The 27,718-nt window shown below is 38.4% G+C and overlaps 1 protein-coding gene across 2 annotated transcripts; it reads right to left on the reverse strand.

Annotated features, from left to right (window-relative positions):
• Positions 1-305: 305 nt before the first annotated feature.
• Positions 306-26,955, reverse strand: ak2 (adenylate kinase 2). Of its 2 annotated transcripts, XM_023264108.3 has the most exons (7): positions 26,765-26,954; positions 23,183-23,308; positions 21,190-21,300; positions 18,824-18,918; positions 13,291-13,363; positions 8,182-8,401; positions 306-559 (listed from the first exon to the last, which is right to left on the reverse strand). In XM_023264108.3, the coding sequence occupies exons 1-7, from the start codon at positions 26,861-26,863 to the stop codon at positions 552-554; spliced, it is 732 nt and encodes a 243-aa protein (XP_023119876.1). In that variant the 5' UTR covers positions 26,864-26,954; the 3' UTR covers positions 306-551. The 2 variants fall into 2 exon arrangements, with proteins under 2 accessions (XP_023119876.1, XP_023119875.1); XM_023264107.3 differs by lacking the exon at positions 306-559 and having other exon boundaries at positions 1,598-8,401; positions 26,765-26,955.
• Between the last annotated feature and the right edge of the window lie 763 nt (positions 26,956-27,718).

Consider the following 27,718-nt stretch of genomic DNA (forward strand, 5'->3'; position numbering starts at 1 on the left):
TAAGTTTATTTCAGTAATTTATTGTATTTTAATCTTATTGCTGGTCTACATTTTAGACACTTCTGTCAGTTTGTTTTTTCTAACCAATATCACGCACAAGTAGATTTTTCTCATCTTAAATTGTTTAAACACACAATATTGAGTTGACGCAACATTATTATGTCCACACAACCCATCAAAATAAGAGATCTGAAGCCAGAAAATAATATTTCTTGCAGCAATATGTCCCTTGAACGCATCTTCAGCTGCTAAAAATGTGGATTTCAGAGTTTGGTAGTTGGACGAAACACAAAAAGCACAAAATATGATGATTGTAGAAAAGCAAGCGGTTTATTGGAAGGGGAAATATGAGGACAAAAAGATGGCTTTGTTCATTCCTGTCAAAATCTACAGGGAATAGAAATGTGCTGAAAAGTAAAAGAGCCCAACAGCACCGCAAAATTAACTCATGAAGGAATTCCCCCCTTTTAGTGTCTGAACCCTGCCCTCCGTTTGTTCGCCCACCCCGAGCTCCAATCCGTCGCCTCGATGGGAATGGAGCAGCTCAGGACTCAACCAGCTGCAAGACAAAGCGGGAAAAGAGGGGGGGGAAGAAGTTTCAGGTGAATCACGATGAAAATGCAACAAGCCATGACTAATACTAAAACTTTCTTGGTCATTTAAATGCTGGAGCTGTCAGAAAAGAAAAAAAAATCCCTCCTGTCCACCTCTCAGTCCAATTAAACCAGCGTTCACTTTCAATTTGACGCTGAAAAGTTCATTCAAGGCGAACAAAACAAACAGCAGCCAGGTTCGACTCCGCATGTGTTCATTCACAGCTTTCAGAAAGTGACAAAGTTACGGAGGCACAGTGCCGAAAGCGAAGGCAAATTCAGCATGAAATTGTCTCATCGTGTTGAATAAGAGACTGAAATCTGCCCCCCCGGAATGCCGAACATCTGCTATTGTTTTTCATCATAACAGCCCCGAGAGAATAAAAGCACATCAGTATTCAAGAGGAAGAGGAGGTGGCGGAGTCGACACGCAAGATGTTTCCACCGAACACAAACACCAGGTGAATACAGAGCAGCAGGAAACTAATAGGTCAAGGAGGAACAGAGGAGTCGAATCCCTCGATTCTCCATTTCAAAAAAAAATCTGGAGGCCGCGTTGATTATAGAGGAAAAAGACGGTTAAATATCAAACAACAATCTGCATTTAAAACAAAACTTTAACAGAAGGCAACAAAAAGAAGGTAATAAAGGTCTTTCTTTGGATACATCTACTCAGTGTGGAGGCGCTCTTTGTTTTTGAGATTGTTTTGGTCTTTTAAGATCATACCCTTGATAGCGTGCTGTGATGTGAAAGCCCTGCCATGAAACAAAAATGGATAAAAAGAAAAACACGACACCACTGGGAGCTGCAGGAACAAAAGCCTGAACTGAAAACATTTCCTACAAGTATTTTCTCTGAAGGTTTGAGTGACCGACATTCTTCAACTTGCCTCTTTGATCCGTTTTACTTCAGACGTCAGAGCTGACGCTCAGAGACCCAAAGCATCGACACAAGAACTTCATCTAAACACGACGAAAATCTACAAAAATAAGACCAAACTGTATCCACCTGAACACAAACTTTATTCAGCACAGGTGACTTCAAAGTAGAATTTCCACCATGTGATCTGTTACAGGTTACATTCATGTCTGTCTAGGGTTGTTTTTCAGATCTAAAAGGTTATTATTACTTCTTCATTGTATCCTATTTGTGCAAAAATGTTGTCATAATTACAGCAAAAATTCTTGAGTTACTGACAAAAACATGTTTTATAGAGTCACAGGGACCTTTAACCATCAATTTCTGAAGTTAGTGTTGTGCCAAATTTGAAGAAATTTCCTAAAAATGTCCAAATGAGACCACGTTTACGAGAACAGAGACCGGTCCCAATCCCCACCTCAGCAGAATCTGTGGCAGGACGTTCAGGATGCAAATACTGAATGATCTCCTAAATAACTGGCAGCAAAGATATACACCACTGTTCCAAAGTCTGGGATCACTCAGACAATTTCATGTTTTCCATGAAAACTCACACTTTTATTCATGTGCTAACATAACTGCACAAGGGTTTTCTAATCATCAATGAGCCTTTCAACACCATTACCTAACACAATGTAGCATTAGAACACAGGAGTGATGGTTGCTGGAAATGTTCCTCTGTACCCCTATGGAGATATTCCATTAAAAATCATCTGTTTCCTGCTAGACCAGTCATTTACCACATTAACAATGTCTTGACTGAATTTATGATTCATTTAATGTTATCTTCATTAACAAAAACTGCTTTTCTTTCAAAAATAAGGACATTTCTAAGTGATCCCAAACTTTTGAACAGTAGTGTAAGATCTGGTCGGTCATTAAGCACCTCCGAAATCTTTGTCATGGTGCCCATTGCTATCTAAACCCCCACAATGCTCTCTGCTTGCCAACATTCACTGCCTGTAGTCTGAGTGACGCCTCCTTTGGTCACTATAGAATTAAACACATAAAGGTTCCACCTGGTGGAACAACAAGGTACGACTGATAATTAACATTTTGTGATATCACGTAGGGGCTGCATAGTGGCTTGGTGGTTAGCACTTTTGCCTTGCAGCTAGAAGATCCCTGGTTCACACCCCTACCTTCCTGGGATCTTTCTGCATGGAGTTTGCATGTTCTCCCTGTGCATGTGTGGGTTTTCTCTAGGTTCTCTCGCTTCCTCCCACAGTCCAAAAACATGATGAGGTTGATTATTTTAAATTGCCCATAGGTGTGAATGCGAGTGTGATTGTTTATCTGTATATGTGGCCCTATGTGGGATAGGCTCCAGCCCTCCCGCGACCCTAATGAGGATTAAATGGTGTATAGATACAGGACGGACGGACGGACGGACGGACGGACATCATGGAGAGAAAACAGGTTTTCTCCATCAGTTTCCTACCAGAACTATTCATTCAAGCATACACATTTGAATTGGTTTTAATAACTTTAGTGTACTTCAAGCGTTCATTATGTAGGAAAATGGTATCAGACTGGGCACTCAGTATCGGGATATGCTAAATATTAAATGACTTGGACCGGACTGGGGACATCCTGACATTTTCATTGCAAACTATGAAAAGGACAACAAAGCCGTGAATATCCGTAAATCCTACGCAGCGTCTACAAACATGCAATAAATAACCACAACAGCAAACAGCCAGATGTCATTCACAACCCACAGTTCTAGCACATTTCTTCCCAACATCTTTCATGTCTAGTTTTTGTACATTTCACAATAACGAGGTGGGAAAGTCCGCAGATATGCTGCCTTAAAAAAAAAAGTACAATAACGTTGAAAACTCAATAGAACCCTCACATACTTAGTGGTAATGTGTCAAAAAGTCAGTGAATGTAGAGACTGGGGTTGGGCCATAATGTCTCTGGTCACTGCTGCTGCCATTCCTTAGGAATAAAAACTGCTTGCATGTTGCTGGGGTTTTTACATTTTAACAAAAAAATTGAACAGCGTTGCTAAAAATGAAAGAATTGCAATTTACATAATACTACAGTGAGATTCATGTAACCAGCGTGCAATCTGTAACTGCATGGTCAATTAAACTGCATTAACTGACTTTTTGACCACCGGAGGGTGGCAGAAACAAGCTGAATCTGCAAACACAACAGAGTGTCATCACCTTTTAAGTTCACACGGTGAACTTCTTTGCTGACAGCTGCTTATTCTTCATTATGAGGCTACCTGGGGAATGGAGGACCAATAATCTCTCTCTTTTAGCTCTTTTTTTGGTCTCTACCAAGTCTTCAAAGAAATATCTGGTTTGTAGCTCCCAAATGCTCCACTGCTAGTTGCTAATTAGCTATGTGTCTAGAGCTTTTGCACTGAAAATCACCATATAACCCTTTTCAGACATGGAATATGTAACACTGTTGCTTCATTAATCTCTTAATGTGATTACATGCAGTTTTGACCTGTTCTGCAATGAAAAAGTGATACTGAAATGTTATTAGCTGGCGTGACTTTTTCAGTAAAAGTTAGCACGGAGCACACTTAGAATCGAAACACATTCAGTTGCCTTCAGATTAACAGAAAGAAGGTCTAAGAGGGGCTAGAGAGAGCTGTAAAGGTGAATAAAACAGTTAATTTTAAGGCTGGACAATTAAGGAATGAGCTGAAATTCACTATTAAGCTCTGAAAAGGGTACTTCGATAATGGAGGTTAATCCCAACAACTTATCTCGTACACAATCTTCACATTAACATTCACATTGCAATCATAAAAATATCAATTATAGCTGCTCTTTCTTCATTACTCATAAAGTTTGGTCTCTGTCACATTCAGCAACCAAAAACACCTTCATACTTCAGTGCCTCGTTACACATCAATTAACGCAACGATTAAAGAGGCTCGTCTCAGCAGTTCACCGCTGTGTGCATATATGTGGTGTGACCGACACATCCTCATTCCCTCCTGCAGATTCAGACATGCAAACTCTTCTGGCAAATCCAATTCCTCGGAAAGAGTTCGGTCCAATAAAATTCCACGTCAACAAGAAATAACACGCAGCAGCAGCAGTAAAATAAGGACGTGTTGCAACTAAAACCTCCTGCGGTGGCTCAGCAGACATCACATCAAGTGCATTTTGATTTAACAGTTAATCATTTCAATCCAATACTGCCTTAATTTTCAACCTGTTCAGTCTTTGTAATGTCTAAAGTGTCATTTGAGTTCAAGACTATGAGCAGAGTTGAGATAATTAAAAAGTCTCCAATGGACATTTATCTAAGACGTCATTTGAACATCCTGATTCGTCACTTCAGTGGTGAGACTGGAGCAACAGCAGCACTGAAAACATGCTGCCATGATGGAAAACCAGTTTTTTATGAGCAACAGAAACTACCGCCTGCTTTGAGCCCAAAAGTAGCCAAGTTTTCAGATAAAACGTTCAGCAAATTTGAAAAAAACTGCTTGCAATGTTGCAGAACATCCCAAAAGAAAATGCAAATAAGGTTCGCTTCATTAACTGCCTGGAAGAAAATAAACCAAGCTGCGTAGTGTCGTCAGAAAGTGGCGCTACACACTACATGGCTGTAATAAACTGGGTAGAAGAAGCTGGAAACAAAACCAGCCATTTGTCAAATGCTAAAAACTTTAAGGTAGAATAATTCCAGCTGGTATTGGACATGCTTCATACAGTCTGGACACGAAAACAACAAAAGAAGTGGAAAATGCTGATTACTCGTGAGTTAAATGTTCTTTACATCAGAACTTTGTCAGAAAAAGGGGTTTCCATCACCAATGAAGTGCATCAACTCTTGGAATAAAGGAAAAAACATCCCAAACAAGTGTAAAAACTTCCTTTCAAAACCAGAGAAACATTTTTTTTAAAAACGTGCAAAAAATACTTATTGGAAACACGACTACTGTGGGTTACTTATATGAAATCAGGAATTCAGTAAGCTATAGTGTAGACTATAACTTTCTTTTGAAGCCTTCTTAATATTTTGGCAACAGACATCATTAAATTATGTCAAAGTCCTTGTTCAGTGCATCCATGTTCTGACAACTTTCAATTAATCACTTTGAAGAATACTTAGAAATGCGATGATTCTCAGGTTTATAAGGTGATTATGTTGTACATTGATTACCAGAAATGCATCAGAGACTGAAAGTCATACTAAATATAGTACAAAAATACATTTATGATGTATTTTTATATGTGCTTGGGCCTGACTGAGTTATGACTCAGAAATACGCATGTTGACGCTAATTGCAGCAGTTGGCCGCCGAGGGTTTTAAAGTGGCTGAATTGCCTCCTCGAGCTGTGCGCCACAGAGGCTGAATTACAGCAAAAAAAACAGCAACTGACCTCCTGTTTTCAGAACACCTGAACCTTCCACAACATCTTTCACAACATATTATATACCTCGCCAGTTCTCGATGCCCCACTGGGAAGGCTCGCTATAGACTGAAGGCTGCTGGGTTAGGCTGTGATTAAAACTATCACATAGTCCACAGATCTCAAGATTTTAAAAGTGCATTCTGGATTTTACCTTCATTAATTTATCAGTCCAGTTTTTCTGTCTTTAACTTTTCAGTATCAAGTTCCTTTCCATCAAAGTTTTATGATATCTCGTGGAAACTAAGCTTCAGTTCTCTCTCAGGGCTCCAAGAGAACTATCAAAGGCCACCGAAAATGATTAGCAGGTTTGGTGTTTATAATGCATTCAGGTTTAAGGAAGTAGGGGGAGAAAGAGCAGGTACCCAGTGTGATCATAAAGTTTAGAGACTGTATACGTTGTATGTGCATCACATTCAGGCTTGTGCAACATTCGCTATTGTTGAAAAGTTTGGGGTCACCCAGACAATTTCATGTTTCCCAAGAAAACTCACATTTTTATTCATGTGCTAACATAATAGCACAGGGGTTTTCTAATCGTCAATTAGCATTACAACACCGTTAGCTAACACAATGTAGCATTAGAACACAGGAGTGATGGTTGCTGGAAATGTTCCTCTGTACCTCTATGGAGATATTCCATAAAAAAAATCAGTTGTTTCCAGCTACAATAGTCATTTACCGCATGAATAATGTCTACACTGGATTTATCATTCATTTAATGTTATCTTCACTGAAAAAAAATGCTTTTCTTTCAAAAATAAGGACATTTCTAAGTGAGCCCAAACTTTTGAACGGTAGTGTATGTAAGTCGTATCTGTCATGATGTTGCACGTTTTTGTGACCACTAGTTGGTGCACATTCATGATTTTTCAATGGAGCTCAAACTTTTACAGAAAGCAAACATCTGTGTCAGTCAGCAGCTGGATGATCCAACATTCAAGCTGAGGATCATCACGGTGACTAGAGGTGGGTCTGCGGCTACCATCAAGAGAAGCAACAGCAGTTTTTATAGTTCCACAGTGGTCAAGACCAGAAAAGGCGCATTTGGTCAGGAGCACCAATGTTGTTGTCATGTACAGGGAGTCCCTAAAGTCTGGACACACAGGAAATATCATTAACTATAATTAACTATAATCCTAACCGTACTCACCCTAACTCTAACCCTACTAACCCAATTAACCCTACCCTAACCCTAACTTTTGATATGTCCATCCTTCACGTCCACTGAGAAGTACCACTTCAACTCTTTCTTCTTTTGACAAAGCCATATTTAATCTGTAGAGGCAAAAAAATATATATAGTTCATGAGATTTCCTATGTGTCCAGACTTTAGTTACCAGGAATTCGTCATCAAGCGTCAAGGTAGATTTCAACTGTAACATCCATCGCAAACAACGTAAACTGTGTCACTGGGCCACATGCCATCAGGCGAGTGAGGTGATAAAGTTTTTTGGCCCCAACGACCCAATCATTGCTCTCCATCATTTGGCTGTTTATGATGTCTTCCTCTTCTCCGAAATGAAATTTAAGTGGAATATTCGCCAATTTTGACACAATTTTGGGGATTCAGTGCTTATAGCAAATGGCGCTTCACATGTTTACATAAATGGACTTCCACGGAGCGTTACAAGTCCTGCAGGAGCACTGGGAGCAGAGCTTCACTGCACAAGGAAACTGCCTCAACAGTGAAAGTTGCCACATTTAAATCCAGTATGATTTTGGGATTTTTATAGGCGCAGTCTCTGAATTTTTTGATCACACTTGGTACAGTTGGATAGGAAAAACCAGGAGACCGACTGAAAGAATATAAGATTCAAAAGACTAATAAAGAAATCCAAGGCAAAGACATCGATTAAACAAGAGCAAACCTGTCCAGTGACGGCAAACAATATGCAACAAATGTCAATATTTTCAAACACCTTCTGGTGAAGAGCATCTATCAAAACGTACGTGGAACTCTGCTCTGCTAGATCTCAAAACCTTAAATCTCACTTGTCTACAGTGAAAGGCGGCAGAAGCAGCAGCAGGATGGTGTTAATTAATCACTTCTTCTCTTTCAGGCTTTGATTTGGTGATGAAGAGTAATAAAATTTGACTCCTTTTCTGTTGCTACAACAGTGATTTGAGTCTCCATCTTCCTCGTTAAAGTTACATTTTGTTGCCACTGAAACTTGATCAACTCTTGTATAATCTCCACCACTGAGGGGAAAATGAAGCCACTCGAAGGGGAAGGAAGAAAAACTTTAAATGAAGAACACTTGGTCTTTACAGGCGGTGGCACGAGCGGGGATTTCTGTGGCGGCAGTGAAGGCAGCAACGATGGAGGCGAAGACAACGTTGGGGCTCTGGGCAGCGTCGACGGCTGTGTGGATGCCTCTGGCGCTGTAGTACTTGACCAGAGGGGCGGTCTGCCGGTGGTAGGCGTCCAGACGGGAACGAAGCGTCGTCTCGTTGTCGTCACTGCGACGGATCAACGGCTCACCTGTCACCTGAGAGCAGCAAACACATGAGGAGGCTCACAAAGAGAACAAACATTCAACTCATAACCAACGTCAGGTCAGCAGGCTTTAGTTTCTGTGCAATGATCTCATTTCTGCTTTTCTTCTCAGACACGTTACTTGTTGCTGCACTGAAAGCCATCTGTTCCATTACTTTACCAAAACAAAGAGCTTTAAAGACTTTCCTTTCTAGGCCAAGCAACTGTGTGTCACTGCGAGTGGAGCTTTGTTTACAGAAATGTTACACATTTATACAAAGCAGGGATGTCCTGATCTGGGTTTTTTGATCCAATCTGAGTCATTTATTATTCACAGACTTTTTGGGCATTTCCACTAAGTGTATGAGGGCTCTGATGAAGACACTATTCTGCATGTTATCTGTGAGTCAGCATGTCTGCAGACTTTCTTGGTGGGGTTAGCCTATTGTTCATAGTAAAATTAGTGACAAATACAATGCCTGTAAAAAAAAAAGTATTCAAACTCCCTTAGAAGATTTTACTTTTTATTGGTTGTAACATTGAATTATGGTTTACTAAATCTGGCTTTTTTTGACAAGAATTTACAGCAAACAACTCTTTCTGGATAAAGTGAAAACAGACTTCTACAAAGGATTGCAAAAACCTCAATCTCAAAACTGCTGTTTGCCAATCAACAGGCATGGTGGTGGCAGCATCATGATGTAGGGACGCATATCAAGCTCTGGAAGGTTTGTAAAGGTGGAAGACGAAATTAATGCAGCAATATGTTAGGAAAATGCCACTTCACAGACTCTTCTACACACAAGATTTGTTTTCCAGCAAGACAATGACCTGAAGCATTCAGCCAAAGCTACACAGAAACGGTTAAACGACAAACTTTGGAAACAATGCAGCTTCCCGATAGAATTTAAACTGTCTCTATGTTCGCTCTGATTCTTCACGTTCTAATCATGGAAGATTTCAGGCTTGATGACCAGAGTTAAATTCAGCATGCATAATAAATTATAGCCATTGCAGATCTTGTTGCATCTGCTAGTCTCTGGTCTTATTTGTTGCCATTGCTGCTCCTCCTTTGTATTTTCTACAACTAAGCAACCAACCCCCTGCTTTGTGTTTACATCAGCATTTTCAACCCCAACATACTTTAATGGACATTTTCAGGTGTGTTAGTATGCACCTGAAAAAATGCTTTAACACTCATCTGGATGGAGACCATTGTTGTTTTAAAATAAAACTGTATTAGTGTGAACGTGGCCTGAAAGACTCTGTAACCTTGATGTTACATTAACATTATTTACAACAGGTTTGAAGTAATGAGTTTAATAATTTGTGTAACTACTAGGGCTGGGACTTTAACGTGCTAATTTCAAACAATTAATTACAGAAAAAATAACGCATTAAAAATTCAATCACATTTTATCAGTTCCCTATTTTCTGGCACACCAGTAACACTGATGAACACTCCAGCCCAGTAGGTGGCGGTAATGAGCCTAAAGTCTGTTTACCAGCCGTGAAGAAGACGACAGCGCAGACAGAGGTTTAGTGAACAGTGAAGGAAGACGAGACCACATTGAGCTTGTTTGACGGAAAGTTTTCTTTTAAAAATCTTCCAGATGGCAGCTTGGATAAAAGCATGGTTGTGTGCTACTGGGTAAGGGTACAGCCATCCCATAATAGACCACATTTCAAGACACTGAAAGTGCTTGAGTTTACAAAAGGTCTTAAAATGTTGAATATAATTGCTATAACTGCACTTCATTTTGCAGACAGATGAAAAATGCACAGATAAATATTTATGAAACAAACTTTTTGTTGCTTAAGTTCATGTACATGTCTATTCATCGATTCAGTCGTCAACCCAAATTTATTTGAATTGGAAAAAACTTTGCTTATTGTGTCAAATATTGCTGTTGTATATTGACAAAAATGCGATTAATTAATTACATAGCCTCTAACTAATTTGATACATTTTTTAATCATGTTCCACCACTAGTAACTACTCATCAAAGAGGAAAGCAGTTGTGATTTCCCTCCTGGTGAAATTTCTTATAATTCTTGATCATAAAGACACCTAAACCTTATATAACAAACTGGCCTACACCCAATTATATTTCAATCCACTGTATATCTGAATTAAAATCTCAGGTAGATATGTCAGGTACTTTTCTTTGTTAGTCATCAACATGTCTGCGCTCAAACTCTGTGAAATCTTGAAAGTTTTATTGATTAAATAACTTCTACCCTCATGCTTGTTTTACACTGGAACCGTTTAAAATCCACTTAATGGAAACTACTGATTTCATGTCTGAGCACGAACACGTTTCATCTTTTATAATGTTCAAAGTAACTTCACCTCGGGGCTGCCTGCATGTGTGAGTTTGTCTTCACACATCATTGTCTAATCATGATTGATGTGATTTAATCATTTGTCTCCACTTGTCCCAGCTCCAAAAAACAAAAGATTTTCTGTTTATTGTAACTGCAAAGTGCTGACTGAACCACCAAAAAACAAATCTGCCATCTGCTGAACTAAAGTCATTCAGTGCTGGAAGCTTTACAAATTCAGCAGGGCGATGACAAACCATGACTTAACATATGACTTTTGCTCTTCTATTTAGTGCACATGTAATCATTTCCTACTGCACGAGCACAGGCAATCTTTAAAATACAGCAGCTTCTGTCATCACAAAGTAACTTAATAATCCTCCATTGGTGGCACAACCAAGCAGATGGGTCCTCAAATGGAGAAAATGCACAATCTACCTAATATTTTACTTAGAGCTGCACAAACTACATCTCAGCTACGTCGGATTATTAAAATCTCTCCACAATCACTAATTCAGCCCCTAAAAACACATCTCTCTGTGTCAAAGTTACATATTTAGAAGTTTTCTTCCATGGAAATAACCCCCCTCTGCCTTAAAATGGCTGAGCTGTAACTTTTACATCATCCTTTCCTCTAGAACGTGCACTGGCTACAGCTTGAGCACACCAGCTCCCCTACGACTGTAAAATTACTCCATGCTGCACAATGACAAGCTGCTAGTTTGGAGGAATTCAGCCACAAATGTCTGAGCTGGAAATTAATTTTAAAGAAGAAAAACGGTACAGAAAGTTCCACCCTGGAAGCTGATAGGATTTGTTCTTTAAGTTTGTAATGAATGAAACCCTGGAAGTTGCTTCACTGCAGTTTCAAGGTGGACTCTTTATCAATAGCAGTAAGAAAACAGTCTGATAGTTCTGTTTTCTGCATTAAAATTCTGCATGATCCAACTCCTAGCATGCTTCCTCCCTGCATCATTAACAGCCAATCACATCATAATAATGGAGGAACTTTAACCTCAGCGCAATAAAACAACTTCACCTTAAGCGCATCTCTAGGTTTTACTTTCTTGCTTTTATATGCACTAAGGGGAGATAATTGCATTTATTTTTATTTATGTGTAACTTTTTTTTTTTAATCGTCTGTTTTTCAGTGTTGGGTTCACATTACAGTTATTACCCTTGATAAATAGGCTAAAGTGGTTAAATTCAAATTGAACCGTTTCCCTCCTCTTTTGTATTAAAACTATGTAATTAAAAATATCAATTATTATCCATATTTATTAATATCAAAAAAATTTCTGCTATATCGCCAAGACCTACTTTAACATGGCTGCTTATTTAGCTCACAATGTGTATTAAAAATACAATGCAGACACGTTAACAACATGAAAAATGAATTTACACCATAGAGATTCTTTAAAATACCAAAATCATGTTTGTTGTTGAAACTGCATGCCCTACGCATAAAACACCTTTACATTTGTACATTCTTTACATAGGACATTTTGCATTTTATGTTTTTCTAATTGTTTATTTTCATTTATTGCACATTTTTGCTTAATTATCTCCATGGTGATGGAAACTGTACTTCACTGTGTACTGTTTACTGCTGCGCTTTTTTCCCCCTTACACACGCATTCCACCTACTTATGTGCAATAACTGATACCTCATCCTCTTGTATATAGTCTTCTCTAAAGTTTTTTTTTTTTTAAATCATCTGTATATAATGTTCTCTGCGATTTTTGCACTATGTTTTTCTTATTTATTCTTGTACTGCCTTTATACTTTTTCCTTTGGAGCTGCTGTAACGGTGAACTTTCCCCACTGTGGGATCGATAAAGTTTACCTTATCTTACTTTTTCTGCTTTCCCCTTGGGGATTAATAAAGGGGCTGCACAGTGGCTTGGTGGTGAACTTTACAGCGAGAAGATCCCTGGTTTGTGTCCCAGCTTTCCCAGGATCTTTCTGCATGGAGTTTGCATGTTCTCCCTGTACATGTGTGGGTTTTCTCAGGGTTCTCCGACTTCCTCCCACAGTCCAAAAACATGCTGAGGTTAATTGGTAACTCTAAATCGTCGTTAGGTGTGAATGTGAGTGTGATTGTCTCTATATGTAGCCCTGTGATAGACTGAAGACCTGCCTTCGCCCTATGCCAGCTAGGACCCCATTAGCCATGATGCTAATGAGGATTAAGCAGTGTACAGATAATGGATGGATGGATTAATAAAGTATTTCTATTCTATTCTAATGCTACAGGACACAGCTCAGACTTGTGCCGTGTTGAAACTAAAGATTACAAAACCTGATAAGACTGTGACTTTACAGAAAAGTGGCCGTTCAGATACGAAGCTAAAAGGCTCGGATGCTGTTAGATTATTGGAATAGAGAGTACGTCTGAAATAGGCCATATTTTGTGATGTATCTGGATTAAATAACAGCAATCGAGAGGCTTGTGACGTACATAATAAAGATTAAACATGGCTCCAGCACCAATTTCCGGGCCGGCAGTGATTTTAGGTAGGTGGCAGTTTAGCCCGAAGTGGTTTGTAAGTGGACTGATGGCAGAAACTACTTACGTCATCCTTCATGGGCTCTTTGGGGGGGTTGAACTCCTCGTGGTAGGAGCGTCCACTCGGCTGATGAATTAGTCTGGGGAGAAGGAGGGAAGACGGTGAGCGGAAACGAGAGGACGGCACAAGGACGGAGAAGAAATCAAGAGTGAGAGCCGAGGAGGACGGATGAGAGTTTGACAGCCACAGTGACTCACTAACTACTTAACCGTCCTCCTTACAGCCCACATGATGCCCTTGTCCTACTTGGGTTTGAAAAGGCACAGCCGGCCTCCTCCTCCTCACAAAAGACCCCCGCAGACAGAAAGATGGCTCTCTGCAAACTGACTGCTTTTTCTATTCACTTTCTATTTTCCAACTCCAGATAATGCAGAGCGCTAACGGCGAAGAATAAAAAGATTTCACAACACATGTCGCTTTCAGAAACGTCGACACGTGTTCAGATGAAGACGACCGACTGTTCAACTTGTGGGTCAGCTTCAAACCAGAGCACAGCATGTTGTGTTAAGCGTTTGGTAATTTATTTTTGCACGTCATTATTCGATGCACTGCGGAGGAAGAAAATCTGGAGGGATGGAAACGCACCAAGAAAGCAGAAGAATTGGAACTTTCTTTTTAAGTTCTCCGTGGCCTCAACACGTACGGCTTACATAAACAAAATATCAGGTCAGACTGAAAGTGGAGCTGAGAAATTTACTGGAGATGTTTCACAATGCAAGAGGACATTATAATAACAGGATGGCACAATGCAGCCGTCACCTCCCTCAACATTACGACTGATCCACGACACACATTTGTATGTCACAGTTCATCAGTGCATTGTGCAAATGTTCTTTTACCAAAATCCACTGAAATTTAATAAAAGCAGTTTAGAAAAAGCTTTGGTGACCCTTCAGATATTCTTTTATGATCACTGTCCTGTGGAGCTCAGGTCATCTTTTTTAAAAGCACTGCACACATTAAGATGTAATAATATACAAAATACTAAGTACATCACACAAAAACAGATACTCATGTAGCATGATGGTACTTGTTTTCCACTGCAGGAACGTGCAACCCAAACATTTGTGCATGTTTCGACTGCAAGAATCACCTCTGTAGAATAGGGATGGAGTGATATTTTTTCAGGGCCAATACTGCTGACGGTTACAGGGGGTCCTCGACTTACATCAGAGTTCTGTTCCTACAGCGTGACCCAAGTCGATTTTCGCCATAAGTCAGAACTCCAACGAAAACGCAAACAAAGCTGTTACATGCATCAAGATATGTCAGTTTATGTTTGTCTGTGTTTCACCCTGTTCCGAGCATTTTATTAAATCTAATTTCACTTCCATGGAGATAACTTTCGTTTTCTTTGAAGCGCTACCATCAGAACAGTCTGACTTACGCTTGGGAGCCATAATGAAGGGCAAAAAGTTAGTGAATGTAGCACAATCCAAGGTGGCGTACAACCGGTGAATGTAAACAAACTCATATTTGTCCACTCTGCTCACCAACTAGTTCCACGTAACTAGTTCTGACGTAACGACAAAATGCCGTAGGTCGAGGACGTCGTAAACTGAAGACCCCCTGTACTGTTATTCAGGCGAGGCTGATAACCGATATTAGGAACTGATATGCATTAAATCTAATGTTTAACATGTGACAGCAAAGAAACTTTCGATCAAAACTAGGCTAATTTATCAATAAGGTTGACTATAACTGATATGTAAATTCTGTTTATGTGGGAGATTGATGAGTTTGTCCCCTGCAGTTACGTCTCCATTTTAATAAACTGTTATTGCCCACTAAAGTCCAGATCTTAAAGCTTAATTATTTATTGTTTTTCAGATTCTGTTTCAGGTTAATCTCTTGCTGCCTTCTAACTTAGCCGCTAGCCATTAGCCTAGCATTAGCCATTGTGAGAGAAGCTAACTTTCTGGTTTGTGTTTCTGGTTCAGTTTTTCTGCTTGAGAGACATTTCTGAGACCAGAGAGAGAAACAGACAGAGAGGAGGCTGCATTAGACCTGAAGTATTTAATTATCAATAATCGGTTGATAAAAATACAGATAACCACAAAAACGCCAAATATCTATCCCTACTGGAGAACATGCTTGAAGGACATTTTTAGGGGAGAAAAAAAATGCAAACTGCAGGATATTTATCTCTGAGCAGCCCTGAAAAACTGCTTGAAGGGTCTTTACTGAAACTGTTGGTTTTCTTGGAAAAAACGACCAAATCTAAGCTAAAAATCAAGATATTTATAAAAATCTTTTTCATCAGCTAATATTTGTCTTTGCACATTGACTATGTTTTACTTTGTTTTTACTGTCCTAGTTGGTTTTTATTGCCTGTATATTTTTTTCCTGTGCTTGTCTTGTTTTTATGATCTTATGCCCTGAATGTTTTTTTACTGTTTGTGCAGCAGTACTCCTCTTAATCTGAGCCAAATTTCTCTCATGGGAGACAAAGAAGTTTAACTTGACTTGAGAAGACATTTACTGAAAATCACTCTGTTCTATATGTCTCATTGAAAAATCTGGCAAATATAAACCACTTAATTTTGCAAAAAACTAATAATTCTACGCTTCATGGTGCAACTAGGACGCCATTAGTGACTCAGCTGCGACCAACAGTCACGTGATAAAAATTCAGGCACTTTTCAGCTGAACTGCAGGCTGTGCAGATAAAACCACAAGGATGGAAATAAATTTAAAATGCAAGTAGTAAAAAAATATCTATAGTATGTAGAGACACCGTTTTTCCCCAGTGCTGGTAACACCTCTGGGAACCTGGGAAAATGTTGCACATGTTGATTCGACTTTTTGTCAAATAATTAACCAAATAAATTCAATTTTTGTTTTTTTTCTTCCTTATGATTTATGGCATTATAACAGTATGAAGCTGCACAAAAGACACTTTTGAGTTCTCTCTACTTCTAGTCATGGCTGTTCTGTTTCCATAGAGGTGCAGGACTTTTTTATGAGGTGAAAAATCAACCCACAGTGAGGAAAAAATGTGACAAGAGCAAAAACAACCAGAAAGGGTTAATGGTTACAGCTACATGGATCGTGTTCAAACCTGATAACTCTTGTTATCTCAGCATGTTTTTTCTAATTCTCAGCAGCAAAGTTAGATCTTCTGCTGTGGTTATCATGTTGGTCTGCATAACCTTTGGACACAGTTGATCCAGTTCCCATTTAGAAACCTTCAGTCTCGCCACGATGAGACATTGAGAAAGCAGATAAAGTGTCCATTTACTCAGAATAACAATCTGACTTGTAGCACTTTCACTTAGTTCTGACGCCATCTGTAACGCTAACACAGTGCTGCTTAGAGAGCAAAGTTCTGCTGGAAACTTGAGGAACAGACATATTTTTAACAAGCAAACAACAGCTGCAGGTTGATTTAATTTAAGAAGCATCTGATGAGTCCATTAAATCCACCTGAGAGTCTGGACGCTGCTTCAATTGAAGGAAGCAACTTTAAAAAAATGCTCTTGTCACTAAAGTTTAATATGATTCACGACCTGGAAATAGACCAGAATCAGATGTTTTTCAAGTTTACATGTCAGAAATTTCTGATTATTCCTGTGTTAACATGAAAATATGACAAATTCCTCAGACTTTCAAATCCATTGTACTTCGATACAATTGATATTTTAATGCATAGGTTGTTTTCAGAGCGTTTGACTAAAATCAGCTGCCAGTAAAACAAAAACACTGAGCTGAAACATGCTGAAATTGTCTGCAGAGCTGAAGGGAGCTGCAGAGTCGGTGATAATTCTGGGAGTTTATTCTGTTGTACATATACACTGCCTGTCCAAAAAAAAAAAAAAGTTGTACACTCTAATATTTCATTGGACCGTCTTTAGCTCTGATAACGGCACACATTCACTGTGGCATCATTTCTATAAGCTTCTGCAATGTCACAGCATTTATTTCTGTCCAGAGATTCATTAATTTTCTACCAAGATCTTATATTAATGATGGGAGAGTTGGAAAAAGTCTTCTCCAGAACATCCCAAAGATTCTCAGTGGGGGTGAGTTCTGGACTCTGTGGAGGACAATCCATCTACTGCTCCCTGATCCACTCATTCTTAATGTGAACCCATGAATCCTGGCATCATCATCTTGGAACATGTCCATGTCATCAGGGAAGAAAAACTCCACTGATGTAAAGATCTGGTCATTCAGTATCTTCAGGTATCAGCTGACCTCATTCTTTGGGAACATAACGTTGCTGAACCCGACCAACCCCAGATCATAACTCTAACCCCCACAGGCTGGTAGACACTAGCCATGATTAGGACATCACTTCATCTGCCTCTCTTCTTACCCTGATGCCCCCATCACTCTGGAACAGGGTAAATCTGGACTCATCAGACCACATGACCTTCTTCCATTGCTCCAGAGTCCAATCTTTATGCTATCTAGCAAATTGAAGCCTTTTTTTCTGATTAGCGTCACTGATCAAAAGAGCCGAGTTCTGCTCAAGGTTTCTTCCTGTTAAAAGGGAGTTTTTCTTGCCACTGTCACCTTAGGGCTGCTCTGGGGGTTCAGGCATATGGGTTCTGTAAAGCGTCTTGAGACAATTTGACCTGTAATTGGTGCTATATCAATAAAATTGAATTGAATTGATCAGTGTTTTTTTAGAGCTTCAGCTGTTTAGTCCCAATCCTTTGAGTTCTCTTCATGTGGAAATGTTCTTACTTTCAATATTAAACATAGCTGTGAGTTCTACTGCTGACTTCCTACGATCATCTAAGAGTTTGTTCCTGGAAGATGATGGTTCTCCACTATCCTTCAGATTTTAATAATGTGTTGGATGGTTCTTAACCTGATTTTAGTAGTTTCATCTCCTTAGTTGTTTTCTTTGCTTGATGCAGGTCAATAATTTGACCCTTCTGAGACAGATTAACATCCTTTCCATGACCACAGGATATGTCTTCCTACATGGTTGTATAAGAAATGAGAAGCTCCTCACTGCATCAGCTAGAGTTCAATAAGTTGCAGCTGAAACGTATTCATCACTGCAGTAATTATCCAATGGAAGGATCTTACCTATTTGCTTAGTTCAATCCAGATGGTGACAATTTTTTTGGCCAGCCAGTGTATGTGACCAACTGTTAATATGAAAGCATAGATTGTAGCTGCTTTAAGGTTGGTTTTTTTTGTGAACTCGGCCCTTTGGAGATTCATAAAATGCACCATTTAGCAGTTTAACAGTACAACCTGACACGGCGACTTCTTTAAGGATTCACTCTACGACCTTCCCACTGCAGGACGCTCAAACCCCTCCAGGCCACCTCCTCCGTTAATCGCATGCTTTCACACTCCACTTCCCTCCAACATTATCTCAGTGTCCCAGACTCTTCTGTCCACAGGAATCAATCTACCTGCCCGAGTGGATTTAACACGCCGACAGAATGAGGAGCTCCTCGGTCAAAAGGGAAGCAGCGACTGGACCGATCACGAACCAACGGCTGTTTGAAAGGAGGTAAAAGGGATTGAATCTTTCCTCTGATTCTGAATGTTTAACTCTAACGTCAGCTCCTACCTGCCACAGATCCGGCGAACCAGCAGAGAGTCATCGACGCTGAACTCGATCACAGAGTCGAGCTGCTCGTGTCTCTTGTCCAACAAATCGTCCAGCTGAAGAGACAAACAGAAGACGTCAAAAGTGTTAAATGCAGCTTCATTTGTAAAAAAAAAAAAGTCTGTTATCAGATGCAGATCTGTATCATAATTCGAGCATTTTTATATTTAGTGATATTTTAGAAGAACTCTCCTCGTTTTCTGATCTGCTGGCATTTACTGCGTTTACTTGCCAAAAAAAAGGATCTATGAAACTCTGTTAGAGATTTAATAACATGACTAAATTTCTGATCTGGATTTTTTGTTTTGTTAAAATGTTGGTTATTGTGAATCATGATCATGTTTAGACATCTGCTGATTTTGAAAATCATAAAACCTTCTGAAATCTATGAAATAAGTTCACTTTGAAAGAGAAAATCTGTTGTTACACTTCAAAAATAAGTCAGGTTTTCAAACTAAAACACAATTTCAATCTGGTATTTGAAACCTGACAATTTTTTTAGCTTATTTGAGACATTACAGTAGTTTTACTATCGTCTCTGTTACAAGTATGTCAATATAGTATTGTAAAAACAAAAAATTAATGATGAAAAAATCACTGATACTGAATCAAAATTATTATCTTTTTTAGTCCAAATGACAGAAAAATTTACACACTTTAAGATGGTTTCACTGTCAATTGAAATAAAACTTCCTTCTGACAGACTTAACTGGCTGGAAATTTGGGGATAGATGAGATAGATCGATAGATCGCCAGATAATTTATTAATCCTAAGGGAAATTCAAGCTGTAAGGGATTGGTCTACAGTATTTACCTTCTGAACCTCAAAACCAACCGGCAGGTTTAAAAGACAAAAGTTATCAGAGCAAGACACTGAAAAAACAGGAAAAACTCTTCAATTTTTAACTTTCTGACAGTTTGTGAATTAATTACGTCTGACTTTCAGTTTCTGGAAAATTATTCAACTCTAACTTTAAAATCGTAATATTTCATCAAAGCCACTTTATTCGACATGCTTCATTCAAAAATTTCACAGACAAAACACATCACTTGCTGAACTTTTTTTTTTTTTAAATCAACAGACACTACACTTTACCGATGTTCCCTAAACGCCTCTCATTGCAGGCTGCAGTGGCTGTGCTGCTCAGTCAGATATGTGACCAAAAATTATTTTTAAAAGAGTTAAACTAGGTCGTTCTAATGTCAGATTTGTCCCAGATGAAACAGAGGGATTTTTTCTACATGCAGTTATTTCTATGAGCGGAAAAAACAGTGAAGTAGGTGTGAGGTCATGAGAAGACCACATTTTTAAGTATAAATACCACAGTACACCAGTCATAAAAGTACTATTTTCCACCACAGTAGCTGCCTGTGCCGGTTTGAACAACACCAGTTCAGCTTATTGTATATAAGTAATGTAAACTGGACCACATTAAACCGGTCCTCAAATCGCTACACTGGCTTCCTGTTAGTCAAAGGATAGAGTTCAGAATCTGACTCCTGGTCTACAAAGCACTGAATGGACCAAAATCCATCCTGGACTTATTAGGTCCATATGAAGCATCCAGAGTCCTCATGTCATCAGGAACAGGTTTACTGTTTGTTCCCAGAACCAGAACCAAGAAGAGTGAAGCAGCGTTCTGCTATTCTGCTCCTCACCTGTGGAACAAACCACCTGAACACCTGAGGTCTGCTCAAACTGTCGCCTCTTTTAAATCAGGCCTGAAAACCAGATTGTTTACTGCAGCTTTCTCTTAGACGCTCAATCTGTTTTCTTGACTTTGAATGCACTTTTATTGCTTAATTATGTTTTATTGCTATGATCTTGATGCATGATCTTAATGTGTGCCTTTAAATCATATTTAGAATTCATTTTCTGAATGTATTTCTTTGCCATTGTAAAGCACCTTAAATTGCCTTGTGCTGTACAAATAAACTTGAAAAATTCTCTGAATTGAATTCTCTGAGGAGAATTTTTCCTCAAGGATTTCTAGTAATTGAATTACTCGAGTAACTCAAGGCATCGTTTCAGCTCTACGGGACTTTCTATTGCAGTAAAAAATGAACCCACAGTGAGTAAAACTGTCACAGGAACTGCTAGAGTCAGTATGTAGCTTAGCATAAATGCTGCAGGCAGAGAGAAACAGCTAGCCTGACTCTATCCAAAGTTCAAAACAACACCTCCACAGCTCATTAATTGAAGTCATATCTTGCTTGATTAATTCACAGCAGACATGAAACAGTAACAACAACAAGAAAAGTAAAGCTAAACTCTATGTTGTGACATGAATTCCCTTCAGGATGGTTTCAACAAATTAAATCCTCACCATCTCTGCTTGTTTGACTGTTCTTGGGAATCCGTCCAGCAGGAATCCGTTCTTGCAGGGCGGCGTGTCGAGGTTCTTCTCTATGAGCTCCACGACCATCTCATCGCTGACCTGTAACATGAAAAAAACCCCAAAAAAAACTCATCCATGGATTCTCACCGCAACAAAACCTGCACCACAGAACAGACATCGGCACTGATTTCTTCAACACACAGTAAATTTCCTCGGTGACAATGAACAGAGTCATTACATAAGAGGACAGCAAATAGACACGCATGAATATGAGCAAACAGCCAGAGTCAAACACAGATGGTGGAAAATCACAGACACAAAAAGCTGGGAGGAAATCACACTGAGGACCTGATCACACGCTGAGACGCTGAAAAGCATCGAGACAAACAGTTACACAACAGCTGCATGAAGAAACACATAAAACTGCACATAAACCAGAACAAAAACACACAATTACAGATAAGAAATGCTATAAAAGGTGCAAAAAGCACACCTATGTGTCTTAATAAATAGGCTAAACTTTTTCCTCCTCTTTTGTATTAAAACTATGTAATGAAAAATGTCAATAAATAACCCATATTTATTAAAATCTAAACAACTGTGATAAACTTTTCTGCTATATCGCCTAGCCTTAGCTTAGCGATAACATGGCTGCTTATTTAGCTCATAATGTGGTTTCAAGCGTATTAAAGGCACAATACGGACAAGTCAGCAAGAGAAAAAACTGGATTTACGCCATAGAGATTCTATAAAATAACTACTAAAATCATGTTTATCATTGAATCTGCATGTGCTACACAAGAAACACTTTAACAACTGTACATTCCTTACATAGGACATTTTGCATTTTATATTTTTCTTGTTGTTTATTTTTATTAACTGCACATTTTTGCGCATTTATTTGTATTTACGGTGGTAGGAAGTGTACTCCTTCTGTAACAACCTAATTTCCCCCCAGGGATTAATAAAGTATTTCTGTTGTAGCACATTGTTATATTTACTGACAGGAAGTTGATTTCATTCAGGTGCAAAAGTTCAGCTGGAGCAACAGTTGTCAGTTTTTAGGTTCACAGACTAAATTCTACCTTCATGAATGTTCAGTTTTTGTTGATTATGGTCATTTTGTAGATGACAGTTTGTGGTGTTTTCCTGCTAGGATTTTTCTAATATTTATTACTTAAAACACCAAGGCTGACGTTAGTTTATTATTATTAATAATAATAGTAATAGTACATTTTATTTGTATAGCACTTTTTAGATCACTCAAAGACACTTTACGTGTAAAATCAGCAAACATTAAAAATAAAGGAACATCATAAAACAAGTTTCTACTCCGACTCTAGTGAAACGGACTTATTCAATTTCATGTGCAATATTTTCGGACTTTTCTACATCTTCTGCAATTTCTATCAGGTGCAACAGTCTCACTATCAATCACTGTCAAGCACAATATTTCTGTTTACTTTCAGTTCACTTTCTGTTTCTTTGTATTTAGTTTACATTTTGCACTTGTGTTATTTTATTTATTTATAGACACCAAATTTAATTTAAACCCTGTTTTTGAACCAGAAATATGTGAACTGAACCATTTTATATGCTGATTACACTTATTAACCCAAGCAAATAAAGTTTCATACCAACATTTTTTTTTACTTTCTTTGCTTTAAAATGGATCAATCTGACCCACAACAACAGGAGGGTTAACTACTAAGCTCTCTGTAATTGTGTATGTTATACTAACTTTTGTTTATTGTACTCTGGCAAAACAATTTCCTCCTGGATGAATAAAGTTGATCTTATTTTATCTTATCTTATATGCGGCTGAACTCTAACCTACAAATTTGTCATTTTGCTGCATGTAAACATCATCTGAAGACAAATAAAACATAAAAGATGGAGCATGAAGAGCTGTAAAGTCAACAGAGACTCAGAGAGAGAAAAATACTAAAGGATGAGGAGAAATAAAGGAGGAAATTCTTACCAGTTTGCCAGAATCCATGGTCTGCTTCAGCCTCTTGCCGAGCTCGGAGCCTGAAGCCACCATGGCCCTCAGCATGTCTCCGGTGGCCAGGTGGCAAACGCAGTACTTCTCTGCTAGCCGAGGGGCCTGCAGGGGGAAGGATGAAGCGTCACCTTTAGAGTCTTTATCCTTGAAGCGTTTGGGTTTAAACTTTCATGTGGCTAAAGTTCAGTCAGAGGACGAGTCGCTGAGATCGTTGGCTGCTTAAAGCATGAATTCTGTTTGTGTGTTTTGGCTCAGAGACCAAAGAGTTTTCAGCAGCAGAGATTATTTATTTGGTTGCAGCTACAAACCAAACGGATTTCAAACTGGGAGTTCAGTTATACAAGCAAAGAAACCCTAAATATTAGGAACTTTCTCTTCAATAGTGGAAACTACTGAGGTCAAAGCTTGGCTTTCAGTTTACTTGTGGATGTGATGTAATGTGGTCATTCAATCCACTGGTTGAGTAGAAGGGCTCTTTTGTATGTAAGCTGCTGAATACAGGAGGTCCTCGGTTTACAACATCCTTCATTCATGTCGTTAGGTAGGAATTGGTTCAGTGGAACTAGTTGGCGAACAGAGCGGACGAATACGTCGTCACGCAACGAGTGGAGTGGATGAATACTGTATATACAGTAGTCATGTGGTGCTATAAAACGGCTTTGTTTACATTTGTCACCACATTGGATTATGCTACATTCGCTAACTTCATTATGGCTCCCAAGTCACGCTTACAGTTTACATTTTCACTGGTATTTTCCTATCGAGTTGTGTTTCAGTGTGAGCTAATGACTGTTTTCATTACTGTAGTTATACAAATATGTAAACGGATCAATATCACGATGCACGCAACAGCTTCGTTTACGTTTTCACCGGAATTCCACCTTACGGAAAAAACTCGACAAACGTCACACCATAGGAATGTTATTCCAGCATAAGTGGAGGACCCCCTGTACTGGAATTTCCCTCGGGATAAAATATCTGTCGGGACTGACGGACTGACGGACTGACTGACTGACTGACTGACTGACTGACTGACTGACTGACTGACTGACTACCTATCTATCTATCTATCTATCTATCTATCTATCTATCGATCTATCTATCTAACAAACAAGTGGCATGAAATACAACTAGAGCTGTTGCTAACAAGCATTTTAATTACGAATGAATATTTTAGTCGGTAAAATGTCCGTAGAATTCTAAAACATCAGTGAGTCATGACATGGTAAATTACCTTATTTTTCCTGACAAAACACACGCAGAAGTTTCACAAACCAAAGAAACTGAATTTCACATCTTCACATTTAATAAGCTGGAGTAAGAAACTGTCATTTTATTTGCTTCAGAAAAGAAATAAAGATACACGGAGTTTCAAAACAGATAGCTGAAAAAAATGATCGTTTTAGATCTAAATATGCCGTTTCAAAATGAATGAATCAAGGTTTGCACCAGTTGAAGAAGCAGAGACTGAAGACACGTATGTACTGTCCGAACACATGTCTGTGCCCTTTAACATGCACATGTGATTTATTTAGGGGCGCTACACATTGCAGAAAGACCACAGGACACACCAACTGGAGGTCACTTTGACTTTTTTTAACACTTAGATGACATCTGAGGGTAGTTTCTCCTTCAAAGCTGTAAAACAAATCATTCTGAATTATGTAACTGGACTCAGAGCTGTGGTTTCACTGTCCGTTATGCCACTCTGTACCTCTGCACTCAGAAATGTTTAGGTAGTTTAATATTCCACAAGGATCAATATGTTGGAGAAACGACCTGACATTCTTCTACCTGAAGCACCAGCTTGACTAGAACTGGTTCTGGTTAATCCGTCTGACCTCTCTTGTTTTTATAAATGTATTTTTCTTTTCATTCTGCTGTCAAACGTCAGCCCACTGGAGCTTTTATTGTTCAGGTGTTTTATGATGTGGCACCAGCAGTAAACGAGACCAGACTTCATTAAGATAAGCAAGTGGAGCTATTTTGTTTTTACAGTCTGACGTATTGATTGTTTTTATTGTTTACTTGATAAACCGTTAACAAAGTTTATCAGACCGACAAAAGCCCAAACAAACGAGTTCATAATTATACGAAATGAGGCTGAAATAATTAGCTGCTTTACTGATTGGGTTTCTAATCTGAAAGTGGTGAAATTTGTGTCTGAGTCTAATACATCAAGAGTCTGAAACCCAACGAGTTACATTTAACTCAATTTTCAAAAATATAAATGAGATATAAATGTAAGAAAACCAGCAAACCACCATGTTTGAGTGGCTAAAACTGTTTTTAGAAAATGGAAAAGCTACAAATACTGCAAGAGTTTTTAGGAAACACAGTATACAGATAATGACTCTATACTAATTTGGATTAAATATCTATTTTTAAAACAGAATAACCAAATATTTATAACTATAGTTGCATCATTTTCTCAGTGTTACAGCGGCAATGATTAGTTGTAAACTGAGAATTGAATGTTCACCATTTTGATGATCAATTAATTGGTTTGAATAACCTTTTTGGGGGAGAAAAAATAATTCTCTGACTCCATCTTTTGAAAACTGTGTAATTCACTTTTCATTTAGAACTGCAACAAATGATTATTTTCACTGTCAATTAATCATCGTCTAGATTAATCAATTAGGTGTTTGGTCTATGAAATGTGGAAATAGTTAGTTTCTACTGTGTGGGGGGAAAAAACAAGGGAAAAAAACATTGATGAAGCTGGAATCTGAAAATTTTTACTATTTTCTTTTTAAAAACTTTCAGTCTGATGAACTGATTGTCAAAATAGTTGGTGATTCATTGAATAGTCAAGATGCACTCAATAAATTGTGGCTGCTCAGCTTCTTTACATCATCTTGAGCTACAGTAGACACAGTTTTAATCATTTTCTGACATTTCAGAGACCAAACAACTAATCGATTAATCCAAAAAAAAAATCAACAGATTAATCAACACTGAAAATTATCATCAGTTGCAGCCCTTCTCAGTTTTATATCGCAGTTAGAAATGCTTCTTTGCACATTAGTCAAACTAAAAACATCTTGTTTGTTATCTGTGATCATGGCTGTAAATCTTTCACCAATTTATCATGTAATAATTTACAACAATTAATAATAAATGTCTAATGACCTTTACAAGGAGTCCTGCAGTCAACCTTTCATTCATGAAAGGTATAATGTAGCTGGAACAGTTGAAAATAAAAATATTTTAAAACTAATTAGGTCAAGTAAATGAGGTTTAAGTAACAGTTCAATCGTTAAATTAAAAAACATGCTGTGCACTTATTTCTTAGCATTTCAGACATTGTTGAGCTTTAATAGCAGCAAACTTCACCGTTAAACTAATAAACATACAGAATAATATTTCAAGCTTTGCTTAGAAAGTCCACTGACTGCGGCTAAAGACAAAAAGAAACTGCTATTGTTTAATGTCAGGTGAAGCCGGGTAGGCTAGCATTAGCATTAGCATCAGCTAATACTCTGCTAATACCAGCCACGCTCCAAGCTAACGGCTAACAGCTAACAGCTAGCTCTGGCTGATCGCCTGCCTCACCTGAGTCCCCTTCCCGGCTCCGGGAGGTCCGAGCAGGATGGCACGTATGCCCTCCTGCACATCGGCTATCGCCTCCTTCAGTTGCGCGCTGGGGGCCATGTCTGGACCGAGGGAGCACCGGGGCAGAAACTTTACCAAAGTCTGTCGGTGTCGTCCTGGTGACACTTCAGCCAAGGTGGCCAGAAAGGAAGCGGCACCGCCTCCTTTCTCATACACCGCCTAAAGCCCGCCTCCTTACGGAGAATACGCTGTCTGATTGGCTATCAAACTGCTCGATCAACGTGTGTGTAAGATGATTGGAGAAAATTTCTGAACTGCCTCGTTGTGTAACTTCCGAATTCCTCGAGTCATTCACCGAAGACTAAATATTTAAGATTTATTTTATTTTAGAGTTGAAGTTTAAAGTTGTTGTACAGTTTTTTTCCTGGTTTGAAATATTTTGTATTAATTTTAATTTATTTGTTTCGATTAATGATTTTTTTGCAAGATCTAATTCAGTGTTGTCTTTTTAAAAAAAATATTTTATATTTTGATCCTGTTGTCTTGCTTCCTCTTTATGAACTAATATTACAAGTTGCAATCCTGCTTAATTATCTTACATCAGAATTTTATCCAGGTTTCTTTTTTCTTTTGTTTCTTTTTTTATTATATTATACATTTATTTTTATAAATCGATTTTGCAAGTTGTATTACTGTTTTATCTCTTGTTTTTTTTTTGCATTTATATTTATTATATTTTACAATTTGATCCTTCAAGTTTTCATCCTGTTCTGTCATATTTTTCCAAAGTGTTTTTCACTACTTTCATGAATCAATCTAGTTGCTGTTAATTGCTGCTAATTTGATAATGTTTGTCGTATTTTGTCTTCTTTTTTTTAGCTCTATTTGTTGATGTTCTAGTGAAAAATAATAATAATAAAAGCTCCAGAGAATATCTTGACTCCAAAGTTGAGA

Source organism: Amphiprion ocellaris, chromosome 15, assembly GCF_022539595.1.
Source record: "Amphiprion ocellaris isolate individual 3 ecotype Okinawa chromosome 15, ASM2253959v1, whole genome shotgun sequence".
In the NCBI taxonomy this organism is placed as follows: Eukaryota; Metazoa; Chordata; class Actinopteri; family Pomacentridae; genus Amphiprion; species Amphiprion ocellaris.

Coding starts and splice junctions, on each gene's coding strand:
- ak2 (XM_023264107.3), bottom strand. CDS start 26,863: ATGGCCCCCAGCGCGCAACTGAAGGAGGCGATAGCCGATGTGCAGGAG. Junction 23,309..26,764: donor GAGCCGGGAAGGGGACTCAG/GTGAGGCAGGCG, acceptor TTCCCCCTGCAG/GCCCCTCGGCTAGCAGAGAA. Junction 21,301..23,182: donor CCATGGATTCTGGCAAACTG/GTAAGAATTTCC, acceptor TTCATGTTACAG/GTCAGCGATGAGATGGTCGT.